The sequence below is a fragment of the Pan troglodytes genome, chromosome 13 (genome assembly GCF_028858775.2).
Source record: "Pan troglodytes isolate AG18354 chromosome 13, NHGRI_mPanTro3-v2.0_pri, whole genome shotgun sequence".
Taxonomy (NCBI): Eukaryota; Metazoa; Chordata; class Mammalia; order Primates; family Hominidae; genus Pan; species Pan troglodytes.
Window position 1 is genome coordinate 28,206,488 of NC_072411.2, and position 16,422 is coordinate 28,222,909.

Sequence of the window (16,422 nt, forward strand, 5' to 3'; positions counted from 1 at the left end):
TCAGCCTCCTGAGTAGCTGGGATTACAGGCGCCCGCCACCACGCCTAGCTAATTTTTTGTATTTTTAGTAGAGATGGGCTTCACCACGTTAGCCAGGCTGGTCTCAAACTCCTGACCTCAGGTGATCCGCCCACCTCGGCCTCCCAAAGTGCTGGGATTACAGGCGTGAGCCACCGTGCTCGGTCTATTTTTTAAAAAGTAACTTAAAAACACAAATGAATGGAAAAAAAACTATTCTGAAAGTATCAGGAAAGTGTTTTTTTTTTTTTTTTTTTTTGAGACAGAGTCTTGCTCTGTCGCCAAGGCTGGAGTGCAGTGATGCAACTTCGGCTCACTGCAACCTCTGCCTCCCGGGCTCAGGGCTCAAAGGATCCTCCCACTTCAGCCTCCTGAGTAACTGGGACTACAGGTGTACGCCACCACACTCGGCTAATTTTTGCATTTTTTGTAGAGACGAAGTAGGGGGGGTGGGGTACGGGCATGGTGGGTGGGGGTGGTGTTGGTCTCACTATGTTGCCCAGGCTGGTCTCGAACTCCTGGGCTCAAGCCATCGGCCGCCTACGCCTCCCAAAGTGCTGGGATTACAGGCATAAGCCACCGCACCTAGCTTAGGAAAGTGTTTTTAAGCAGTGCATGCCTGGAAAACCCTTTGCAGTCATTAGAATTCACTGTCCTACGTAATGAAAAGCAATGAACTCAAAACAGTAAAGGGCTTAACGCTTAAACAATTATTTAAGCACTCAAGTTTTCTTTTTAGTTTTCAATTTTTGTGGGTACATAGAGGGTGTATTTATTTATGGTGTATTTAAGAACTTTTGTAACAGAACGCCCCAATAGGACTAGCACACAAAGGGAAAGCAAATGCGACGTGTTTCCCACACCAGGTTCTGCCTCAGTTATCCTTAATCTCAGGTGCCAAGCACCGTGCCAGCAGAGTGGGCCCCAGTAACAGTTTACAGAATAAACAAACAGTAAAGAAAGGAGACCAAACTTCGGTGAGGAGGAAAAGGAACGATCTCAAGGTGGAGGAAAGGCACAAAAACCACCAGTAAGTGCCAGAAGCGCATTCCTTACTCTATGCATGCAACTGAAACATGGGTCCTGCACTTACGTCCGGTGTTGCAGGCAAGATTAAACCACTCCTAACTAGCAGTGAAAAGTCTAGGAAGGATCCCCCGCCCCATCGCCCCTTGGATTCTCCAACTACTCAACTACTGAAAACTCTCTTAACAGAAGACACCTCTCCTTCCCTAGCACTTTGCACACAATAGGAGCTTAACATATGAAAGTGACTTCCCAATTTCAGCAAAAACCTTCGCCGATTCAGAAGAAAGCTTTCCCACCAGAATCCCCTCTCCAACGTTCTAGCTTCGACGCTTGCAGCTGGTCAGAGGGCTCTTGCCCTCCTCGGGCCAGGTCGCGGGAGGGAAGGTCTCGGGGGCCTCCTTGCCCCCACCCGCGGGGTGCCAGGCCAAGCCCCGCCGAGTAACTGCTCCGCCTCCCAGCCCGGTCCCCCAGGTCCCTGCCCCACCTGACTGGTCGCCGCTGTAATATTCCGAGTCCATGGCAGGCGGACTCTCAGCGGGGAGTGTCCGCGCCCCGCGCCGCCCCCGTCACCTCCTTCCAGGCGGTGTGACCCCGGATGGCGCGGCTAAGTGTTCAGAGACTCCCGCCCGACCGGAGAACTTAACGGGTGCGGAGGGTAAGAAAGCGGTAGCGGCAAAGGCGAATTCTTTGACCTGAAAGCCCCGGCGGAAAAGGCCGTACCCGGCAGGCTGGCGGGCGGGCAGGCATGCGAGCCGGCGCTCTACTTCCTAGAAGCACCGCTGGGGCCAAAATGGCGTCTGCCCACGACCCTCAAAGGAATGCAGCGCGCAGGCGCCGCAACCCGTCAACCGGCCAATGAGAAGACGCAACAGCAATGACGCCAGGCACGGCCGGAAAGGAGACTCCTGGGAAAATTGAGCTGGAAGTGGGGCTTTAGTTAAATACCTTCCTCGGGTGGATCCTGGTCTGACCCCCGTGGTAATAACGTTATCATTGATTCTTTATCATTTCCTAGATTCTGTGTCCGTGCCTTGTTTGAAGAGCTTTTGAGATACTCTTCCGAAAAATGAAGACCTGCTCAAATGACTTTTCCGTCATTCAGCCAAACCACTGTCTTTCCCGTCAGGCCCAGAGGCGCCTGGTTCCCGCCCGCAGTAGGCAAGAAAGCGGGCGTTGCTCACTGGGACTTGTAGTATGACGCCCGCGAGCTGTGATGCGTTACTAACTGGCGCGATCCACAGCGCCTCCTCTCCCGGCGTCTTCCTCTCTTTCGTTCTAAACAACGATTTAATTTCCTTGTTAAGAAGCCATTTAGCCAACAGTAAGAAGTACACGTCTTTGCTTCCAGAAGGGTTCCCCTGATGAAACACCGGAGGAAGGTGAAGTTGAACTTTACCTGAGCCCTGTGTTCCTGGAAAACAGCGGTGATTAAGAAACCCCCTCATCTATTTGTGTTTCTGGAACGGCACACTGTAAAGAACCACCCGTCTCCATGTGACTCAGATAAAACGCGTGCAGATGACCCCCTTGTTTGCCTGTGACAAGGCCAGAGACCTTTCCCCTTTATTCTGAGCCTGTTAATAAAGCCAAACAGACCTTCCAAATTCCCGCTGATGATATCGAGTGATTAGTTGAGATTAGAACTCTCCTCCCCCCAACTTGTTAGACACAGAGAATATTTCCTGTTCACCTGACTGAAACTTCTGATTGCAAAACAATCCCAACTGTCAATCATCCCACCTTCCTCCCTATAAAAGTCAAAACTACGCTGCCAAGACACTGATCATATCTGGAGTGCTCTCCCTATTGCAATAGGCTGAGTAAAATCCATTTCCTTACTTGTTCATTTTAGTCTTGGACAGAGAGGGGAACATTCTTGCCTTTGGATCGGAGGAGGGCCAGTAGAGGTTTAAGCAAAGACTCCCCAGGAGGTGTAGACATGTAGAAAAAGAGCCTTTTGTTACTACTGCAGATATCTGACCCTTCGTTAGCCAGTCAGAGTATGCTGGCAGAGCCCAATTATAGGCTCCTGAAGAGGACGTGGGAAGAGAAGAAAGGGGAGAAGTGGTTTCTTTCTGGAAATTCCCATTTTCCTGCAAGAGAGTTCATGGATATTCCTTTCCGAAGTGGTGGAAACAGCATTGAATCCAAATTCCTTCTTTTCAGCTGTGGGAATGACATCTTCTCAGGCAGTCTTGAGAATCAAAAGAACAAAGAATTAGCAATGCCCGAAACCAAATCACTTGATAGAAGATATCAAGGCTCTAAGCCCTCTTCTAAAGAGAAGGTGAGAGTACACCTGTGTAAATGGAGTAGGATTAATAGATCAAAATTCCAGGAAGAGGTTCAATGGAAGAGAACCTTTTAGTTTCACCAGAGATGTAAGTCCAACAGTCAGGAAAGTGGTTGGGTTATAAACAATGCAATTGCCGGATGAGAATTACTGAATTTTAGCGTTAAAACTAACTGTACTGGTGGTTTGGAGAATGGATAGAAACACTCTGGACACACAACAATGTTCTTAGCTCTAGAAGCCTGCAAAGAAGCATCAGATCTAATTTTTGTACTCAGAAAGCCAACAATTTAGTGAGACAGGACAAGTCTTTCAAATGAATACAGAGCCTTAGTTAAAGCAGTGTGGTTGTCAGTGTAAACACAGCTTACGGAGAGTTCCCAGAGCTCCTTCCTACCAGCTGGCTGTCCCTCCTGGATCCTGGTAGAGAAATTCTGTAGTGGCACAGATGTGTCTTTCTGAGTCTTGGCTGCCTTACATTTTCAGGACTGCCATCTCCTTACCCATCACACCCCACCCCAGTGCAGTTGGCCCATGGCGGTGGTAGGGAGGCACCCAGAAGATAGGCTGTTTCCCACACCAAGGGTGCTAATGACAGAAGAATGGAGAGGCAAACTTGCAGCAGTCCACAATGCTTCCTCCCTTAACAGATAACCCAGAGACGCTGCATTCCCTAAGTGAATGTAAGATTTATTTGGAGACACTCTGAAGACACTGCCATCTGCTGAACATGTCAGGGAGCAAGAGGCCACATAATATAAATAGCCTGGCACCATCAGAGCTGTAGACTGGGGGCTTAGAGCCCTAGGCTGTGGGCCTATCGCTGGGCTTATTGTACTTAGTAAGCTGGGACAAGCTACCAGCCTTCTATGAGCCTCAGTTTCCACATGTATCAAATGAGAGGGTTGAATCAGGTTTCAAGTACTCTTAGCTTTTTTCTACGTCAGAGAAGCCAGGTCTCTAAGTCTGACCCAGCTTCTTGTGCTTGAGCCACTAGCAAGCCCTACCAGGGAAGACACAAATGAAACTTACTAGCTGCGTGACCTTGAGCAAGTTGCTGAACCTCTCTGTGCTTCAACGTCCTCATCTATAAGTTGGGGATAACAGTACCATTTATGTCACAGAGTTGTCATGAAGCTAAATGCACATATATAATTATAATGTATAATATGTTATATATATTACTTGTATAATATTATACATGATATAAATATATATATTATATAATGATTCCTGGGACAGAATATTGTGAAATTAAATAATTCAAACTTTTTTTTTTTTTTTTGAAATGGGATCTCACTCTGTCACCCAGGCTGGAGTGCAGTGGCACAATCTTGGTTCGCTGCAACCTTCGCCTCTTGGTTTCAAGCAATTCTCGTGCTTCAGCCTCCCTAGTAGCTGGGACTACAGGTGTGCACCACCACGCCTGGCTATTTTTTGTATTTTTAGTAGAAATAGGGTTTCACCATGTTGGCCAGGCTGGTCTTGAACTCCTGGCCTCAGGTGATCCACCCACCTCGGTCTCCCAAAGTGCTAGGATTACAGACGTGAACCACTGCACCCAGCCAAATAATTCAAACTTAAAGCTGTTGGAACTTAAATTGTTCTGAGTCTTGAGAGGAATGTGACTATGCAGCCTGAGTCACATGGCATGCAGCTGCAACTTCTGCCTTTTTTCCACCTATAAATAATTGAGACTAAGTGGTGCCAGAGATAAAACCCCCTCAGATCACTGCCCCTTCTACAGAGTAGTAATGTCATCTTCCTTGGGATGCAGCAATCTGTAACCAATCAAATCACTGTAACATATGCACTGTCTTGTATGGAAAATGTTATAATCCTGCTAAAATTTTTCTGTCTGTCTCTGTATAAGTAAAACCTTAACTTCTTCACTTTGGAACGCTGAACCCATTCGTTTGGAGTTGAGGTCTCCTGGGTGGCTATCCACACACTCAAATAAACTCTATGTGTAATCATATTTTATGCATCTTACTATTTAAGATTAGCAATATATATGTTAGCTATTATCACTATTATTAGGCATTGTGAAGATACAGAAAACTAACACATGATTCCTACCTTGAGAAGCTTACAATTCATTAGGAAGTATGGCTTTGAAAAAAGAAAATGCTAAGAGGTGAATTGTGTGATGTGGGTAACAAGTACCATGGGAATTAAAAGGAGGGTGAGGCTAGAGTGGACAATCAGGTTGGCTTCCTTGAGGGAGGGTGCTTGAGGTGATATTTGAAGGACAAAGGCCGATTTGGATGGAAAGATAATGTTTCAATCATGGTAAGCTAACAATCTACCATGTAGTTATGTTGTTATAACAACATCAACAAATTTCAGTGGCTTGACTTGATAATAGTTTGTTTCTTCCTCTTGTCAATGGGCAGTGGGGTCAGTGGTGAGGTGGAGGTTGCACTCTGCTCCTAGCAGTCATTCAGGGATCCAGGCTCTTACCATATTGTGGCTCCACCATTTCCCAGGGCCTCAGAAGCCCCTACTGGATGCTCTGCATGCCACCAGCAGATGGGAGAAGAGAGTGTGTAGAAAGGTGCAGGATGTTTTAATGGGTCTAGCCTGGAGTTGGAGCATATCACTTACCCTCATTCCATGGCCCCTTCTAATTGTGAGTGAGGCAGGGAAGAGTATGTCCACTGTGGGACCAAGAGGAAAAGGAAAGTGATCTTGGTGGACATGCAGCATTCCAGGCAAGGGTAAGAAATCCACCCCAGTACTTCTTTTCCCAGAAATAAAGTTCTTAGCAATGAGCCTAAGAGCTAGGCAAAGTATCACTGTCTCCAAGAGCTAGGCAAAGTATTACTATCATCATAATTAGCATCATTAACATCATTTATTTAGTTTATTGAGTTGACACGTAAGCAAGTTTTGCTTTTCCTTGTCAGTATCTCAATCTCCCCAAGGCAATAAGATTAGTCATCAGGATATGCCATTAATCCTGGTCATGGGACAGAGGTCCAATGTTTATGGCCAGTGACCTAGGTTTAAATGCCAGGGCCTAAGACAGATTTATCCACTGGATTGCCCAAAGCCCTCTAGAGAGGAGGAGGTGACCTTTTCATTTTGTGCCCCTACTTTCCCCCTCTTGCTGCCTTGGACAAATCTCTGGGTAGTTTCCTAGAGGGCTTATGGTGACAAAAGCACCACCAGAAATGAGTCCTTTCCTCCTGGGCTGAGACTGTGGATGCCTAGCTGGCCCGTCAGGACTTTGGATCCAAGACCTTCCCAGTCTAGGAGCAGCTATCTTGAAGCTGCTGTTCCAGGAGGATGAAGTACTTGAGTTTGCCTGATGACACAGTCATCTCCTTGGCATGTCAGAACCAAGATCCTCCAGGAAGCACTCATCTTCCATGCACCCTCCCTCTGAGCCATATCTTCCTGCCATTGAAGGAGCCCAAGGATCAGGGTCACCTCTTCCGGGAGGACATTCGTTCTGGTCTTTGTTGGCCTCCTCTTTCTCCCAGCCTCCAATGGCACCTGGGCCTGTGAACTATATATTGGTTCCCAACTGGGACTTTGTCCCCCAGAGACATTTGGCAATAATATCTGAAGACATTTTGATTTGTCACCACTAGGGGTGGGGACATAACCAATGGCTGCTGCTAAATGTTCTGCAGTACACAGGACAACGCCTCTCATTCCCCAACAAAGAATAATCTACTCCAAAACGCTAATAATGCCAAGACTGAGAAACCCTGAACTGCAGGACAGAATGTGCCCTGTGATCTACTGTCTTGTACTGTGCACAACTGTGTTTCCAGGGAAGCATTTAAGCGTTGCTTCTCTTCCTGGATATTCCCTTGCCCCAACATCTCAGAAACCAAGGCAACAAAATGGGCAAGGCCTTTCAAACCCTGGGCTAGGGCCAGCAAGTTGGGGAAACACCTTTTTTTTTTTTTAAATCTCTGAAGATAGGATGTCTCATGCATCACTGGGGTGAGGAAGGAGGAAGTCTGGTTTGTCTGAGGGTTGGCGTGGTATAATACATCCCAATAAGCCCAGGCCATGGGGTCAGGTGCACCCTAATTCAAACCGTACCTCTGCCACTTTTGGTTGTGTGGCCTAAGCAAGTTTCGTAACCTCTTTGACTTTAACTTCCTTGCTATGAAATGAGGAGAAGCGCCCCTCATTTGTTGAGGTTTGATGAGGGTTGAGTGAGATGGTACAAGCAAAGAGCCCAGCACAGAGAAAATCCTTATCACATGCTAGCTCTTTCTGAGACTGAGAATTCAAAAATGTTCTAAAGAGTAGTTCAGTCACAGAGGTCTATGCTGCCAACCTTGCTGTTTCATAGGGTTAATGGATAATTTGGCTGCTGTAGCCTAGATGGGAATATTAGGGCCACCATAAGCAAGTGACTTCAGTTAGCTCTATGATATGCTGGTAGAGCTGAAGCGAAAGGCTTGCTCTGTGTCAGTCGCTGTGATGACGCTATAATGGGCTTGGTCACTGACAGGAATGGAATGAACCATAGGTTGTCCATGGGCGCATTTCAGCTCAGCTCACAAACATGTTTTTCAAGGTTAGCTGAATATTCGCGTCTTGGGAAATGAGCACTACGCTAATTGTGGAAGTAGCACTGGGCTGGGAGACAGCCAAGCCTGGTCACCCGTGTTACCAGGAAGAGCCTGCCCTGCCTTTCCCCAACTCATCTTCTTGATTTCCAGGGCTTGGGGGTCCCTTGGCTATGGAAAGCCTGAGGCTCCAGGAGAACCATGCCTCAGGGTGTCCCCCTTTGCACCAACTCACACAGCAATCAGACCAGGTCCTTGCAATCATAGGCGCAGTTTTGACTGGGAGGGAGGACTTGGCATGCCACTTGAGAAACATTAGCAACCAAAAATTCATGCCCACTGTTCTTCCATAGTGGAAGATCTTCTTCCAAAGATCCCACTGGAATCTTCCATAATGACAAAATGCAAACAACGCTGAGAGCACAGATATGTTCATTGCAGTATTGTGTGTGACAGCAAAGGATTGGGTACCTCCCAGGGTCCATCCAGGGAGGATGGGTATACAAATGATGGGGCACTTGTGTGACATACTGTCACGCTGTTTCTAAAGACCAATGGTAAAAGTTTGGTACAGTGTCAGAAAGTTCTTGTGATATAATGTGTAACATAAAATAGAGAGAGACAGAGAATAGCAGGTCAGTATCTAAAATGTGTTTCTGTCAAATTTTGCATAAGGTGAGAACTGGATGGGAACATCTTACAGATTGTTTTGGTCCACACAGATTTTCTGTCCCAATATTTTCTTACATGAGGGCAGTAGAAAAGGTCCGAAGAGGACTCAGTCTCAGCCCCGGAGTAAGGGGTTCACCATCTCTGGGAGCTGCCAGGAGCAGCAGTGTCAGCCCTAGAGGAGCTAAATGGTATCTTTCTAAACCCGAGAAACCATGTGCAGCATGATGCTCAAAAAGGCGGAGTGTGGACCCAGAAACTGAACGAGATTTTAGGGAGCAGGAGGCTAGTCAGAGCAAGGGCAGAACTTGGGGGGCTGTTCTAGGGGGAACAGGTGGGACGGGGGCCGCCTGAAAGACTCGGAACATGCAGCTCCCTCCAAGCGGTCCTTCAAGGGATCTCCCAGCTCGGTTCCCTGTCTTTGGCATGGGTCATTTGGTTTTAAGATACAGAAACTCCTTCAAGCCATGTCAACAAAGAGAACATTTAATAGACGGAAACTGGGGACTCCATGGAGCCCACCCACAGGAGGCACAGGAAACCCTGAGGCATCGGGGGTCTCCTCCTGTCTCTGGAGCCACTGGGTCTCCACCTCTGCAGCTTGTCCACCTCTCCTTTTCTCTCCCACCACCACTTGATCTGTGTCCCCATGAAAGGTCCATGTTCAGGGTTGCCACCCTGGCTTGACCTCAGTTCTAAAAGACGATGGCTCATTCCCACATTTCTGCCTGCAGTTCCCAAGTCCCTCCAAGTCCAAGGAAAAGAAAGGAATCTGATTGGCTCTAGTTGGGCCAACTGTAAGGATGACCAAGACCCATTTTTTACCCAACACAAGGCCTGTGGCTGAGCAGGTAACTCCCTGCCCCTATTATCCACCAGCCTTCAAAGCCTTGCATAAATGAGCTCCCCTCGCCCTCATGCTCACTTCCAGGGACTGCCTGGCCCCTCCAGTCTGACCCCTCCCAGGGCCCACTGCCAGATGCACTTCCCTTCTAAACAGTCTGTATTTGCCTCAAGCCCAAATCCCCCTTGATCAAGTGCCAGCCCGAGCCTGCCCAATTTGTTGCCAGGTACCCTCCTGGGAACCTTGTTGTCTGATGGCCTTTGTCTCTAAGGCTTTCTGATGGCCCCAGACATGCCCCAGGTGTATGCTCCTTTCACACTCAACACAGAACACTCTCTTGACCAAGTGTCCAAGCAGTTCTCCAGCAGACTCCGTCTGGATGTCCTATAATTCAATTCAATCAGACACTGTCAACCTGGAGTCATAGATCCCACAGCTTAAGGGCTCAGTCCCACAAAACTGCCCCACTTCAAATGCAGTCTCAAGTCCTAGGTTGCCACCTATACCTCTGACAAATTGGCTATAAATCGGGGTTCCCATGCCCCACTCCTCAGGTTGGATTTGCTAGCACAGCTCACAGAACTCAGGACGGCACTCACATTGACCAGTTCGTGGGAAAAGATTTTACAAAGGTTTACAGATGAGCAGCCGAATAAACACGCACAGGTGAGTTGTGTGGGAAGGGCATGGAGCTTCCATGCCCTCTCCCGCATGCCACCCCCCAGGGACCTCAGATGTGTGGAAGCTCGTCAAATCTTGTTCAAGAGTTTTACCTTCCCAGAGGTCAGTAGGCGGGGCTGAAAGTTCCAACCCTCTATTCACTAGGTCTTTCTGGTGACTGACCCCATGCTGAGGCTAGGTAGGGCCCCCACATGGTCACCTCCTCAGCATAACTTCAGGTGTTATCAAACGGACTCATTATGAGATGATCACTTGGGAAATTTTTTGTTTGTTTGTTTGTTTGTTTGAGACGGAGTCTCGCTCTGTCACCCAGGCTGGAGTGCAGTGGCCCGATCTTGGCTCACTGCAAGCTCCACCTCCCCGGTTCACGCCATTCTCCTTCCTCAACCTCCAGCTGGGACTACAGGCGCCCGCCACCACGCCCAGCTAATTTTTTTTTTTTTTTTTTGTATTTTTAGTAGAGACGGGGTTTCACCGTGTTAGCCAGGATGGTCTTGATCTCCTGACCTTGTGATCCGTCTGCCTCAGCCTCCCAAAATGCTGGGATACAGGCGTGAGCCACCGCGCCCGACAATCACTTTGGAAATTCTAAGGGTTTTAGGAGTTCTGTGACACCAAGCGGGAACAAGGACCAAATATACTGTATTTCATATTATACTACCACCCTCAATTAGAGCTTGGGGTGCTTGGGGGCAGAGCTCCTGCCATGCAGCACCTGGGAAGATGCTGAGCCCCCTGGATGGTCAGCTGACTGTCACCATGGGATCTGGCTGGTGGCCCGAGCAGGTGCACAGACTGCAAACCCTGGTGGCCTCCGGGCAGCATGCATCGCTGCTCTGCAGAAGGGGCCTGGGTTAAAGAGCAGATATCATGAGGCTCTGCCAGCTGGGGCTGAGGGAGGCGTGTGGGAGTGGAAGTGCCTGGAGCCCAGGGACAAAGTCCTGTAATAAATTACGTGGGCCCAGAGTGCTCCCGGTCATTTCCTCTTGGAGCCCTACCTCTTCTTCCTCTGTCCCTTACTCCCTGACACACCCGGAGTCCCAACACTGCCTCCTTTCCTGGCTCTTTCAGGGTGCCCAGGGTGGAGGGGAAGGGGAGTCAGCCAGACCCCCATCCTGACAAGGTAAGGGCGTGCCGGGGTCGTGTCTGCCAGCGGGGAGTAGGGGGTCACCTCTCTGAAGAGGGTCGCTGGGCAGGAGGCAGGTCCCCTGGAAATAAGATGGAACAGGTCTGAGGGATAGAGAGTGGAGAAGCCCTTCAGGAGCCTGGAAACCAGAAACTGCAGCAGGGGACTCAGTCCATCGGGCTGAAGGGCAGCACCTGGGGGGCTGAGGAGGAGGAGGAGGGGGAGAAGCTGTCTAGCCCTCTGCTGTAGAAGGGCAAACGCCCTGCAGGAGGGGAACGGCAGGTGCCAAGGCTGCTCCCACCCTGAAGCCTCCTCACAGCTAGAGGGCCTCACTGTGGAATTATGGGACATCATGGATAGCCTGGGTCCCATCATGAGCCCCTGCCAGAGGTCAGCTGTGCCGTGTGTGACATCCCACTGCGTCCTCGCAACACAGTGGTGGAATTGCCTCCATTTTATGGACACAGAGACTGAGGACCATGGAAGTGAAGGTGCCCACAGGAAGAAGCAGAGCCTGATTCGACTCCAAAGCCCAGGCTTATCCGCCTTACCCATGTACCTTGGGCAATTGACTTTAGTCACCTCTGGAAGGCTAGGACCCTAGGGAGAGGCAGGACAGGTCTGGGGTGTGGTGGGAGGTGGTGGGGGAAGAGGTGGCTGAGGAGAGGGACCGCACCGGGGCTCACATGGGCTGTCCCCCTTGAGCTGTCCAGGTGGTGTGTGTCCCATCCCCATTTCACAGAGGACGAAACTTGAGACACAGAGATTGTGAGAGCTGGCCCAGGTCAGACAGCTGGTGGGTGTGGGGCCCCCAACCCAGATCGCCCAAATTCTCCATGACGAGGCCTCCCCTTCAGGCTCCACTTTGTAACCCTGGACTTGAATTTTGCTCTAATTTATCAGACCCCTGCACTTTGTTTAGGATTTTAGTTCGGAGATTCACACACACCCTCAGTGAATCATTGTTAGGAACCACTCAGCTCATCAGCCCACCCCATCTCCCTGGACCTGCTGGGGGCCCTACATCTGTCCTCAGATGCCACCTCTAAGAGAATCCTCCCCAGGCGGCTGTCTTGGGGCCTGCTGCATCCACAGCTCTAGCACGGGGCTCTGTGGAGAGGCGGCACCACAGGGATGACCTATATGTGTTGATATTGCTTCTTGTTTTACATATGTCAAAAGACAAAATTATAAAAAATTTATCTTAAAGATCTTAATTGGCTTTTATTTGCAATTCTAGAATTGGGCAACACCCCATTTATAGACTACAATGAATGATCTGATGAGCCTAGCAGAGGAGTTTGGCTTTATAGACAGAATGGGGCTGAGAGAAACAGAAAACAAAAGGGGATTAGTCATTTCAATTTATTTTCCTTGTAAAGGCTAGAGCTGAGGGAACTTCCTTATCATGCCCGCTGAAACTGGCCTGTCTGGGGCTCCAGCTATTGTCTCTCTCCTGATTCTTGGAAGATCAGATAATCTTCGTTTGGGCCTGGTGGTGTGGAACTTCAGCATGAGTGACTCCATTTTGGTCTGGTCTGTTGGCCTTGTGTAGGAGCTCAGACAAAACCAATGGCCTCCATACATTTTACTTAACACATGTATTTAAATGATGTTTGTGTGCCCATTCTTGGTCCACATAACAAGCTGTTCAGGGAGGAAGAGCCAGAATCTTAGCACATTTTTCACAGAAGAGATGAAGAAGGGTAAAGGAGGCTGGGCATGGTGGTGGCTCATGCCTGTAATCCCAGCACTTTGGGAGGCCGAGGTGGGAGGATTGCTTGAGCCCACAACATGGGGAGACTCCATCTCTACAGAAGAATAAGAAGAAGGAATAGGAGGAGGAGGAAGAAGAAGAGGAGGAGGAGGAGGAGAAGGAGGAGGAGGAGGAGAAGGAAGGATTTAACCAAGGCCGCTGGACTATGAGCTCCTCGAGAGCCTGGGCTGGGTTTCTTTGGGGTTTTTCCATCTCCTGCACATGCCCAGGCCTCAGCAGAGAATGGACACTTGGCACGTGCTGAATGAATGAATGGAGTAGCTAGCGGCAGAAGACGAGCTCAGGATGAAGTCAAGTTTTCAAATCCAGTGTCATTGTAGACTCTGTTGTCTGCCTTTCCAGCAGTGTGTAGTGTGTTCCTTCACTGCCAGCTGGGGAGGCGAGGCTGTGAAGGAAAAGTGACCCATGTACACCAGAGGCACAGGCCTCCGGCATTGAGTGGTCAGAGGAGGCGGTCCTGGGGCTGAGGACAGGTAGGGGTGGGAAGGGATGCAGCAGGCTGTGAGGGGAGGATGGTGTGAGGATGAGAGTGGGGAACGGGGGATGTTCCAGGTGGAGGAAGTGGTATCTGCAAAGATACAGAGCAAAGGAAGTACCAGTAAGGCTTGGGCACTGTTGGCGCCTGGCAGGGATGAAATACGGTTGAGGGGAGTGGTAAGATATGCTCTAGAACGTTCCATGATGATAGAAATGTTCTCTTCTGCACTGTCCAAAACAGTAGCCACTAGCCACAAGTGGCTGTTGAGCACTTGAAGTGTGGCTAGTGCAACTGAGGGTCTGAATTTTTAATTCAGCTAATTTAAATTTAAATAGCCACATGTGGCTAGTGGCTACCATATCGGACAGTGCAACCTAGAGGGTCTTGCTCATCAGGTTAAGAGACAGGTGAAGTGGAATAAGCAAACACTTTGGAGCCAAACATTTGCAGATTCAAATCTTGTTTCTCTTTTTTTTTTTTTTTGAGATGGAGTCTGGCTCTGTTGCCCAGGCTAGAGGGCAATGGCATGATCTCGGCTCACTGCAACCTCCACCTCCCAGGTTCAAGCAATTCTTCCCGCTCAGCCTCCCGAGTAGCTGGGATTACAGGCGCACACCACCACGCCCGGCTAATTTTTGTATTTTTGTAGAGATGGGGTTTCACCATGTTGACCAGGCTGGTCTTGAAATCCTGACCTCACGTGATCCACCTTCCTCAGCCTCCCAAAGTGCTGGGATTACACGCGTGAGCCACCGCACCAGGCCCTGCAGAAATCTTGAGTCAAGAAATCTTGACTCAGTCACCTACCAAATGTGGGGCCTTAAGCCTCAGTTCCCTCATCTATCAAATGGAGTAGCATCACTTACCTTGCAGGGTTGTTTTACAGATCAAACTAATGAGCAGGTGCTGGAAAACTTTCAGCACAGTGTCCGTCTGAGCTCCTACTCTGTTCTGGGGGCTGGGGACAGAGTACTGAGGGTATGAAAAGGAACCACAGTGCAGTGGTTCATGCACAAGTATATGTATCTGTCAATTTCTCTTTCATCCCTTGCCTGCCTTATTCAAATACTAAACAAAACAGAGTGATATGAGGCAGCTTACAGTGTACCTATAATACAACAGAATCAAAAATAAAATAAGAATCTGGGACGTAGGAGAAATGAAGGTAGGAAAATACACTGCAGCTGGGAAAATGTTAGTAAACAAAATGTACATCAGAAAATCCCATATATTTGCTAGGCATAGACACAAAATTTGTTCTGAACTTCCAGATAGTCATGTGCAAAACTATGCAGTAAAGATTACTAATGTTCTCAAGTTAGGCACAAGCCAGTTTCCAAGGGGAAGACCAGCTTTCCTGTTGCAATGTCATGAAGGGGATAAAAAGGGAGAAAACGACATTGGAAATTCAGGAGAGTTTTTAAAGAGCTATTTGTAGAAAAGGAAGGAAGATTTCTCAAGGACTATCTCTACATGAGGGAGGGCACCTCACGGGCTGTCTCTACATGAAGGGGGCTTCTCAAGGACTATCATAAAAAGGAATGAGTAAGGACTTCCTTGAGGGCTATTTCTTTTTTAAAAAAAACTCAATAGTTTTTAAGGTACAGGTGTTTTTTGGTTACATGGATAAGTTCTGTAGTGGTGATTTGTGAGTTTTTTTGCATCTATCACCACAGCAGTGTACACTGCACCCAATGTGTAGTCTTTTGTTGCTCACCCAGCTCCAGCCTTCCCCCGAAAGTCCCCAAAGTCCATTGTATCGTTCTTACGCCTTTGCAGCCTCATAGCTTAGCTCCCATTTATAAGTGAGAACATACGATATTTGGTTTTCCATTCCTGAGTTACTTCACTTAGAATAATGGCCTCCAGCTCCATCCAAGTAGCTGCCCAAGACATTATTTCATTGCCTTTTATGGCTGAGTAGTATTCCATGGTGTACATATACCACATTTTCTTTATCCACTCATAAGTTGATGGACACTTAGGTTGGTTCCATATCTTTGCAATTGTGGATTGTGCTCTTTTTTTTTTTAAAATTAATTAATTTATTTTTTTTATTGATCATTCTTGGGTGTTTCTCACAGAGGGGGATTTGGCAGGGTCATAGGACAATAGTGGAGGGAAGGTCAGCAGATAAACAAGTGAACAAAGGTCTCTGGTTTTCCTAGGCAGAGGACCCTGCGGCCTTCCGCAGCTTTTGTGTCCCTGGGTACTTGAGATTAGAGAGTGGTGATGACTCGAATGAGCATGCTGCCTTCAAGCATCTGTTTAACAAAGCACATCTTGCACCGCCCTTAATCCATTTAACCCTGAGTGGACACAGCACATGTTTCAGAGAGCACAGGGTTGGGGGTAAGGTCACAGATCAACAGGATCCCAAGGCAGAAGAATTTTTCTTAGTACAGAACAAAATGAAAAGTCTCCCATGTCTACTTCTTTCTACACAGACACGGCAACCATCCGATTTCTCAATCTTTTCCCCACCTTTCCCCCCTTTCTATTCGACAAAGCCGCCATTGTCATCCTGGCCCGTTCTCAATGAGCTGTTGGGTACACCTCCCAGACGGGGTGGTGGCCGGGCAGAGGGGCTCCTCACTTCCCAGTAGGGGCGGCCGGGCAGAGGTGCCCCTCACCTCCCGGATGGGGCGGCTGGCCGGGCGGGGGGCTGACCCCCCCACCTCCCTCCCGGACGGGGCGGCTGGCCGGGCAGAGGGGCTCCTCACTTCCCAGTAGGGGCGGCCGGGCAGAGGCGCCCCTCACCTCCCGGACGGGGTGGCTGGCCGGGCAGGGGGCTGACCCCCCCACCTCCCTCCCGGACGGGGCGGCTGGCCGGGCGGGGGGTGAACCCCCCCACCTCCCTCCCGGATGGGGTGGCTGCCCGGGTGGGGGGGCTCCTCACTTCCCAGTAGGGGCGGCCGGGCAGAGGCGCCCCTCACCTCCCGGACGGGGCGGCTGGCCGGGCGGGGGGC

At 49.2% G+C, this 16,422-nt stretch overlaps 2 protein-coding genes across 32 annotated transcripts in view; one reads left to right on the forward strand and one right to left on the reverse strand.

Moving 5' to 3' along the window:
* Window positions 1-2,269, reverse strand: part of IWS1 (interacts with SUPT6H, CTD assembly factor 1) — a 105,106-nt gene extending 102,837 nt beyond the window's left edge. For 14 of the 27 annotated variants that reach the window (XR_001716177.4, XR_010150004.1, XR_010150003.1 and 11 more), the window contains exon 1: window positions 1,993-2,269. Coding sequence is in view for 10 of the 27 variants with exons in the window: in XM_009443248.4 (XP_009441523.1) it covers window positions 1,993-2,041 (49 nt within the window). In the remaining 17 variants the exon portion in view is untranslated. Of the gene's footprint in view, window positions 1-1,531; window positions 1,886-1,992 lie in introns of those variants that run through there. The other 13 variants (XR_010150005.1, XR_010150013.1, XR_010150009.1 and 10 more) reach the window with 4 other exon arrangements.
* An 8,778-nt stretch (window positions 2,270-11,047) lies between these two features.
* The window catches only part of MYO7B (myosin VIIB), a 103,598-nt gene continuing 98,223 nt past the window's right edge, over window positions 11,048-16,422 (forward strand). For 4 of the 5 annotated variants that reach the window (XR_010150015.1, XR_001716182.3, XM_016949686.2 and 1 more), the window contains exon 1: window positions 11,053-11,195. The gene's annotated coding sequence lies outside the window, so the exon portion shown is untranslated. Of the gene's footprint in view, window positions 11,196-16,422 lie in introns of all 5 variants that reach the window. The other variant, XM_016949685.2, reaches the window with a different exon arrangement.